This window comes from Atta colombica, unplaced genomic scaffold, assembly GCF_001594045.1.
Source record: "Atta colombica isolate Treedump-2 unplaced genomic scaffold, Acol1.0 C815291, whole genome shotgun sequence".
NCBI lineage: Eukaryota > Metazoa > Arthropoda > Insecta > Hymenoptera > Formicidae > Atta > Atta colombica.
This window is the reverse complement of record NW_017259176.1, coordinates 1-9,544: the sequence shown is the minus strand read 5'-3', so window position 1 is coordinate 9,544 and position 9,544 is coordinate 1. Positions and strand designations below refer to the sequence as shown.

The following is a 9,544-nucleotide window of genomic DNA, read 5'->3' as shown; positions in this document are numbered from 1 at the left end:
ATTAAATTATAAAGACAATTTTTATGAAAATTATTATTTATAATCATTATATTTATAAAATCAATTTTTTTGCGTATTTTATTACACAATAAAAAAAAAGTAATCTCATCCATTTATCTGCCATTCAAATACGATTCAGATACGAAATTTATATTATACACCCACAAGCAATGACAAATTGAATAATTTCATACGTCGGTAAATGCGTCAAGGTTTCGTAATGGAAAAAGTAGAATACGAGGTCGAGAGAGGGGCAAAAGGTTATTGATCCTTCGTGGTTTGCCGAGCTAAGTGGCGCCATCTTTCCTGAATTATGCGTTTATCATACAATTCATCGTGTTCGTGATAAAAGTAAAAAAAAAAGTATATTATGTATGCCATACTCACCATTTTGCTGATGTTCAAGACGTTCTAACGCATTTTCATTACACTGGACGTGAATCGACCCTCAAAATCATCCGCGCGCACGTCTGCAATGAAACGTAAAATACTTTATAATTGCATCCGGCGACTCGAGCAAGAAACGACGCACTCATCACGCCATATTGTAGAATACGTGTTCTCGTAGGTTCGCTCAAAACGTAGACCGATCGATCGGCCATATCGCGACTATATCGCGATCGGATCTCAACCCAATTCATCCTTCGATTGTTAAAATTTCCTTCGAGATCAAGTCTCCGTTATTTCATTTATGAAAATTAAAACGCGCAATAAAGATAGACGCCATAACGAGGACATTTCGTTATAAAAGCAATTCCCCGACGAAGTTCTCGCGTCTGACCTATTTACGCTCAATAAGGTTTAGGATTATGTAATTTACCATATGTTATTCCCTATCGCTTTAAAATAGATACGTTAGCGAAAATTGTAAAAGCCGCTCGTTAAAAATGCTCCAAAGACGTAGATGAAAATAAAACGAGGTGCTGCTGATCCGCAACGGTAATTCTCACACGACTAGCTCGGCCGTTCAATGCGCAGCCGCGAGTCGCCGTGACGCAGACCCCGTTCGTCCGCCGCGTGAGCGACCAATCAGAATCGCGAACGCCCCTCCTCCGCCAGCCAACACCCGTGCTTTTGTCACTCATCGCTGTGACGAATCTTCCCTCCCCCCCCTGCTGCCAATCCTAAAACGTTCTATTCAATCTATTTATATAACACAAAAAACGATCTGAAGTCCATAGTTCTCGCATTGGTATCTAAAAGGAAAAAAAGGTTCAGCACTTTTTTTTTCTTTTGCTACTTTGACACTCGTTTAATAGGAAAACTTAACGATATTCTGGCACGATCAGATTATAACACTTGCAAAGGCGTTCTTCTCGCAAACCCTCTTAGCTCGATACCCAAAATCACGAATGCGATTACGTCACCAACAGTCGACATGATTCACCTTCGGTCGAATGATAATGCTGTCTCTTATCACGTCGTCGAACATTCATATAATGCCACGATTACGCGAGACATGACTTAGAAGTCTTACAACCATCAGAAATTGGTTGGATATCTCAATATCACTCTGCCTTTATTAAAGTATTATCTCGACACTTTTGGTGGAAATTGTATGCTAATTGTAATCTCTTTGTCTTTGGTTTTTTTTTGTTCTATTTGCTGGAGAATAGAAATAGCCACTCACATTGATTAAAATTAAATCCTTTTTATGGAAAATAAATATTCACAACGGATGCAAGAAACCATATCCTGAATATATCCTAATATGGAGTTTGTAGATATCCTGATAATAAGAATTCCGCCTGCTGTTTGTGTGGATTCTTCCTATCGTATCCACGGACGCTACGCGACCCTCATACGTTATCCGCGCACGCCCCGTCGTCCATTTTCCATCTGCAATTAAATGTCGTCTAGAATCCGTCGCCGTTATCATGCACACGTGTCCGTTCGTTATTTCGCCTCCGTCGCTATATATAATTAGACCTTGACAACTTTTAAGACGCTCCTCACCTGACTGCGTAAAACCGCCGCAATCAACGAACAAGGCGGAAATACCCGTTGCCCAGCTACATTCCGCTTCTTCTACTAAGCTGGTCAAATCATGATTCTGGATGCGCATTCAAATTCTCGAGTTACATTAACTTTTGCATCATAGCGTGAAAATAAATTGATTGCGATTTAAATCTATTCAATGAGCAATATCAAACCGGGATAAATTACGTTAGCATTATGTAAATGCTATTTAAAATTTGTATTGACTCGATTACATCGCAACCAGAAAGACGACGCATTTATTGCCCGTATTCATAGCCCTTATACTTAAGGCTTGATTATGAATACGAGTATAACTCTTTGTGACATTTATTCGTATTGCGTTCTAATCGGTAAATGGTCTGTTTTCTGTTCCTGTACTAGACTGCACTAGCACTGTCTTTCTCACTTTCAATATCAAATATATATATATCTATCTCACTTCAAATTTCAAAAGTGTATACTAGTTCAACCATAGAAAACAGAACTAAAGGTATTTTTACATGATAGCGTTAAGTATTAAGCGTCCAGCATCGTGAGTTTGCTATAATTTTGATCACGTGACCTGGTTTTAGCGAATAGTAAGCTTATTCGATATTCAATGCTCGATGTTTGATGCTCCCATGTAATGGCACTTTAAGGCTGGATTTTCACTTGACGCTACGACGCTCATTTTCAGCATCAAGTGAAAACTCAGCCTAAAGCGATTAAATGAGTATGATTGGTTGATTACTTAGGTCGGAATCAAACTATGCATTGAAAAATGAGATTGAAGAGTGTAATACCCATATTGATAGACCTTACATTTATTGGCTGCTGAATATCTAAAAATAAATTTAAGGAAGCCTTAAATATAAGGCCTGATTATGAATACGAGTAAAGGGCTCCGCACAATAAAAGGAACAGAGAACAGAAAACAGAGAATAAGATTTTCAATCTATCAGAAACTGTATATTCCACAATACATGATTTCTGATAGGTTGAAATTCTTATTCTCTGTTTCCTGTTTCTTTTATTGTGCGGAGCTCCTTACTAAGATTGAAGTTTGATCAATCAGAACAAAAGAAGCCAAAATTTCTTTGTCTTCATTGAGGAAATTTCAATTTTTGATCTTTAATCTCAATCTTCAATAATCTGATTCTGGCCTGATAGATCCAACCAATCACATTCAAGGCTAGCAGCTTTGAACGCGCTCACTGCCTTCTGACACTGGCCTCGTTTCCACCGAGAGTTTAAACCGGAAATGCGTTCAACTAATGACGCGTAATGCGTGGTCTACAATGGTATTAGCAGTAGTGGATAAGATTATGAGAATAACAAATTAATCATAGTTGAATGTGAGAAGAATCGACTGTGATTGGTCAATTTCTTACTCTTCAACCTCATCTATTACTGATACTGCCATTGTAGACCATGCATGATAGGGGAATATTCGACGGTAGTTGGTTAGTTCTTACATTCTGATCCGGTTTAAACCTTCGATGGAAACTAGGCTACTGACAGCATCGCAGCCAATACGGTGACAAGAGGTTTGTTCACGTCACATGCTCCAACATGTTGTAATATGGGGTGCGTTCAGAAATTACGTCTAGGTAACTTTGGAGTGCCTAGTGTGCGCCTCAGACGTTCAGAAACGATTTAGATCACTCTATCGTCAACTTACTTTTCAATTGAATAAAAGTTGCCCCGCATACGCAATGCGCATTTCGCATTATAAATCACGTGTCTGATGAAAGTAAGGTTAAATTATACATATTTATTGAAAGATTTTTAGGATACTACGTTCAATATACAATTGACTTCTAGAACAAATATGATTTCTTTTTCGTGACAGCGTTTAATTTTACTTTACATGCCCTTTCTCAATCTTTACTGATGTTTATCAGTAAAGATTGAGAAAGGGCATGTAAAGTCATCCAATTGCATCACCCAAGGCGTTCAGAAACTTCTTCGTCTATATCACTCTGGGGTGCATCCAGAATTTATCTCACCCTACCAATACCCAGATTTCCTGAATTCACCCATGCTCCTACCATAGTTCTTACTCATTCCAATGCGTTTGATAGAGTGAGTAGGAGAATGTTGAGTGGATAAACCTAAGATTCTAAATTCTAATCCACAGCTAGTAATCTAGCAGGTTACAGAAAAGCCGTAATTATAGGTTGTCGGTTGCTGGTTGTCGATTCTATTTTAGCCTTAAGATAAATTTTCACGAGCTTCTCTAACCAGCTGTTTCAGCAACAAAAAGGATCATGTAATCAAAACAAACGCTTGAATTCGTCAATTTTGACCACGTGATCCTTTTTGTCGTTGAAATTGATTTGAGCAGCTCGTGAAAATTTACTTTTAGGTTTGTTCGCATTTTGCACTAGTTGGACTTGTTTGTACTCTCGTACTTTCGTTTTCTCTCTCTTTTGAATATTACGTATGTATAAAAAAATTTTTTGAGATTTTAAACAACGCGAACACATCTATAACATAATTTATTACATAGAACAGGCCCATATTCATTGTGCCCATTCTGTTGTAATCACAGAAGTCTATAGAAGTCTAATTGTAATCATAATTTCAAGTTATGTTCATAGCACTTTTTCTCTTATTCTATCGCATTAATTATTTTATTTCCTAATTAAAAACTGTTTAGTAAATTGCTTAATTTATAATAATACGCTTAATACATTTAATTCACAATTGTTCGTACTGTATGATTTGCTATCATAAATTCGAGGTTATCTCTAATAGGTATACGTCAACTTTATAAAGTACTATATGTAATAATTAGTAATTGTACTATAATAATATTTATTATCATAGTTATTGAATCGAGTATGTCGATTCTAAATACACTACATCGAGCAGGAACGTTGCTACGAGCGAATTTAATTGGCAAAGTGAGTTTTTTTCAATAATTTGTAAGTCTATATTCTTTAAGGATATTTGACCGAACTTTGATTTGACCGAACTTAGTTGGCGATTAACTTATCAAGAAATATCTACATTATTTTGTTAACAAAATAATTATGTATTGTTTAAATCTGAGATAAAATTGTATAATTAAGAATTTTGTACAGCAACTCCGTTGGTTGAACTATCACTGATTAACTTAGTCAATAGTTAATTCAATCGGCAGAACGGTTTAATGCAAGATTTCTAATTACACAATTTACTATCCCTAATTTAATTTTTTTTTATGTATTAAACAAAATTTAATTATTCTGTCTATATTGATAAGCTAGTACAGATATTGCTCAATGAATTAATCGCCACTTAAATTACTTAAAGTTTGGTCGAAGTCGCCTTTATAGATATAAATTGCTTGCAGCTTGATCCAGCGAGAGCCATCACATTTTCGCTTACATGTTGTTCCAAGGAAGAAAATACAACTGAAAGTGACAGTTCAGCTGTGAAAACTCCTAAAGTTGCACGTATACCAATTGTATCAGTAGAGACTAGCATCAAGTATATGAATAGTGATGGTAAGAAATTGTTCACGAGCTTTAAACACAACACAATTGTCTAACTTAAGATTTATTTTACAAACTTATCATTATCATGTGATTTGGAATTATTCCAAAATACAGCTTACAAACAGACTTATGGAGATGATCCAGTATGGAAAATATATAGAAGAAATTTTAAAGGACAAATTCCACCTAAAAAAACTCGAAAAACTTGTATAGTACGTATGCATCTTTCTCATATTAATGATAATATAATATAAATGCTTTTAATAATGCAGTATAATTAATTAGAGATACGGCCAAATTTCGACTGGAAGTCCATGTCCCATATGTAGAGACGAATATCTCGTACTTGATCATAGAAACGTCAAGTTGCTTGAGCAATTTATCAACAAATATAACGGAAGCGTTTTGAGTTACTCGTAAGTAAGCATTTAAGGCCAGAGCACAAACTTTTATATAATGCATAAAACATAAGAAAATCAATCAGTTTTTTATTTCATGGAAAAGAAGGAAATGAAGAACTTTGTTTCATTTTTTATGCATTATACATTATGCATTATGGAAGCATTTTGTGCTCTCCTTATCAACATTTCTCTTTATACATTTCTGTTATATTAGCACTTCCTTTTTTTCATATATATATATATATATACATATATATCTTATAGATTTAAATATCTTTATAGGCAAACAAATATTTGTCAAAGGAGGCACAAACAACTCCTAGTTGCATTAACTAAGGCCAAGGATTATGGGACTATTACATTTGATCTTCCTATAAGACAATATGATTATTCAGAATGGAATCCATTAAACAATTAATCTTTAATTATTTATATTGTCATATTACGACATCTGTATATTCGTTTATTAAATATGAATGAATCCAAGAAAAATATGGAAAAGATAGAATCTACCTTTGTTATAATAGGAGGTGGTATAGCTGGAGTATCTTGCGCCGAAGGATTGAGTTTCCTCGCTCCAGATGAAAGCATAATTTTAATTACCGCTAGTCCCCTGGTAAAAGCTGTGACAAATATAGTCCCATTAGGCAGAACATTAATGCATTTCGACGTAGAAGAAAAAAGCACAACAGTTTTAAGTGAGAAGCATAAAATGTTACGAATTATTCATGATACTGTAGTTAAAATTGATACGATCAAGAAACTGATAGAAATCGGCAATGAAAAAGTCATAAGTTTTAAGATGTTATGTCTTTGTACTGGCGCCAAACCCAAACTGATAGCCGAAAACAATGATTTCGTTATAGGTATTCGTGATACGGAATCCGTATTACAATTTTCCCACAAACTTAGAGACGCGAGAAGAATCATTATTGTTGGCAATGGAGGAATTGCTACCGAAATAGTGCATGAAGTTAAAGGCGTCGACATGATCTGGGTAATTAAAGACAAACACATTTCTGCGACTTTTGTCGATCCTGGAGCTGCAGAATTTTTTTTAAACAAGATTTCTTCTAAAGCTGATGTATCAGGAAATCTTAATAAAGATTTACCAACTAAAAGAATGAGATATGTTGTATCGGATAGCACTCCAGTTAAAAATGGAGTTGCTCTTGGTCCGGATTGGCACAATAGTTTTAATATGAGCGGTACACATTTTACGCCTACAAATGTCCAAATTGAATACGAGTGCGAGATATCAAAATTACTCACTTTCGATGAACGAAAACAATTCGATTCCACAGAAGAGTGGCCAATTTATGCGCAATTAACGAACAGTAAAATTATCGGATGCGATCTTATTATCTCAGCAACAGGTGTTACTCCAAATTCCGATATATGCGGGTTAGAAGAGCTTGAAAAAGGGGAGGATTCAGGATTATTAGTGGATTGGAAGCTAGAAACTTCAAAGCAGGACATTTACGCTGCCGGAGATGTGTGTACTGTCAGTTGGCCGAAAACGAAACATTGGTTTCAAATGAGACTGTGGACGCAGGCTCATCAGATGGGCCGTTACGCCGCAAAATCAATGGTCTCGAATTTACGAAACGAAGAATTCTTGCAAGACTTCTGCTTCGAACTTTTCACTCACGTGACCAAATTTTTTTCCTATAAAGTTGTTTTACTCGGTTTGTATAATGGGCAAACATTGGGGAAAAATTACGAGGTACTTTTACGAATCACGAAGGATCAGGAGTACGTTAAAATTATCTTACAGGATGGCAAAATGCAGGGAGCAGTGCTTATTGGAGAAACGGATTTGGAGGAGATGTGTGAAAATTTGATACTTAATCAGTTGGATTTAAGTATGTATGGCGAAGATTTGTTAAATCCTGATATTGATATTGAAGATTATTTTGATTGATATACCATTAACTTAATTGTGATTCATCCGCTCGCCAGAAATACGACATATACATATAATTTCTATTGTGATTGTTTGGCTTATAATATTTATTATTACTATGGCACATAAAATATGATTATTTTATAAAATATTCGCAGTCTTTTATATATACAGTCTTTTAAGCACACAAATTTTAATTTATTTCTGTGGAAAACAAATTATGTTTCAATTATATTGAATCAGATCTTTTAAATTTAAATATAAGTATTAAAATTTTCTTTTTTAATCATTAGCATACATTACAGTATTATAATCCATCATTATAACTCTTAGTTTATATATATAATATACAATTGGCAATGTAATATTCTAAAGTTATAAGTACTATTTTTCTTACAAGTTACACTTAAAGTAAAATTGTAATTTACAAGTTACTAATTCTACTTTTACCTAACAAATTTTAAAAGTAATATTTTGTGCACATAAATTCCTTATGTTTCAGTAATTTAGGAGTAATTACTAAATCTTTTTTTAGTTCAATTACATAAAATAAGATCTTGTTTAATACAGACTAAATTAAAAAATTTTATAAAGAACAATAATTAAATAATAAAAAAACGAAAATTCGTAAAGGCTTATTTGAATAAAAATATATAAATTAATGAAATATTGCATAAATTTAAATTTATAATGTAATATGTATTATTAATATTATACATATATATATGTATTTCTTATATTTTTAAAATGAATAATAGTGGAAGCTTGTTCAAAAATAATGAGTATTTCATGCAGTTATTTATTTATCCGGTTCATTGTTCGGTTTTATCAATAAACCTTACGTTCTTTTGAACATTTTCAACTTTCGTAACTAGCGCATTATTCCGCATACTAGATTTTTTCGGTGACATATGATTTGAGCAATTTTCAGTAACTTCTGTTGTTAATTTAGCTAAGTCATTATTAATACTGTCTATTGAAATAGCATCTTTTTCTTTGCATTTGTCTGCATCTTTATTTGAAGAAATGTTCTTTACGTCGTTCGACATGTCGATAACAGTATTATTGGCACTGTTTATCGAATTTGCACTTACATCCTCGCATTCACTCGAATCTTTATTCTGGAAAATATTTTTTAAGGACTCTATAATATTTTGCATCTTACCCAATGATTCAACGATTGATTTAGTATCGTGATTTTGATACCGATGGCATAACTTTTTCAACGTTTTTGCGGCGACTTCGATTTGAGTGAGACATGCATTTACATTTTCCTGTTGATCATGTATTAAGGATGTATCGTTCATTGTCGCTTCCAGTATCGACGCGTCCATCGAGAACTGGTGAATACTCTCATTCAATTGTCTCTTTACAGGGGTCATATTTATCGAGATCTTACTATTATTTAATGAATCTTCAAATACTTCCGAATGTTTACTTTCGTCACACTCCCAGTTTAATTTATTACTCTGCAGTTCCTTTATCGAATCTTCTATATCGTTGTTCTTCAGCCGATAAACCCAATCCAAAAAATCCGTCGCTTGCCACAGCGTTTCCATTGAATTAGTCCTATCACGAACGCGAATCACTGACTGCAAATTCTTTTCCACTACTGTTTGTTGTTGTTCAAATTCCTAGAATTCGAAGAAAAATTTAGAGCAAAAGTATAACAATAAAAATTGCGTATAAAATATATTGATTATCCGGAAAGTTCGTGCCGAACTAATTTATTATATAATTTAATAAATGTATACTAAAATTTAAATTTTCTACGTTTCAATTTTCCTTCAACA

General features: G+C 33.9%; 3 protein-coding genes and 1 long non-coding RNA gene across 4 annotated transcripts; 2 read left to right on the top strand and 2 right to left on the bottom strand.

Annotated features, from left to right (window-relative positions):
• Positions 1 to 222: 222 nt before the first annotated feature.
• On the bottom strand, positions 223 to 2,069 carry LOC108684879. Its single transcript, XR_001931654.1, has 3 exons — positions 1,957 to 2,069; positions 388 to 470; positions 223 to 306 (listed from the first exon to the last, which is right to left on the bottom strand). It is a non-coding gene; the product is annotated as an uncharacterized LOC108684879 (long non-coding RNA).
• A 2,273-nt stretch (positions 2,070 to 4,342) lies between these two features.
• Positions 4,343 to 6,337, top strand: LOC108684037 (28S ribosomal protein S18b, mitochondrial-like). The gene is made up of 6 exons (XM_018189328.1): positions 4,343 to 4,402; positions 4,792 to 4,868; positions 5,300 to 5,453; positions 5,559 to 5,656; positions 5,730 to 5,860; positions 6,128 to 6,337. The coding sequence occupies exons 2-6, from the start codon at positions 4,806 to 4,808 to the stop codon at positions 6,261 to 6,263; spliced, it is 582 nt and encodes a 193-aa protein (XP_018044817.1). The 5' UTR covers positions 4,343 to 4,402; positions 4,792 to 4,805; the 3' UTR covers positions 6,264 to 6,337.
• On the top strand, positions 6,245 to 8,002 carry LOC108684714 (pyridine nucleotide-disulfide oxidoreductase domain-containing protein 1-like). The gene has a single exon (XM_018189212.1). The coding sequence runs from the start codon at positions 6,318 to 6,320 to the stop codon at positions 7,767 to 7,769; it is 1,452 nt and encodes a 483-aa protein (XP_018044701.1). The 5' UTR covers positions 6,245 to 6,317; the 3' UTR covers positions 7,770 to 8,002.
• A 561-nt stretch (positions 8,003 to 8,563) lies between these two features.
• On the bottom strand, positions 8,564 to 9,385 carry LOC108684636 (the record flags this gene model as incomplete). Its single annotated transcript, XM_018189100.1, has 1 exon — positions 8,564 to 9,385. A coding segment is annotated over one exon (822 nt), but the record flags the coding sequence as incomplete, so codon positions are not given.
• Between the last annotated feature and the right edge of the window lie 159 nt (positions 9,386 to 9,544).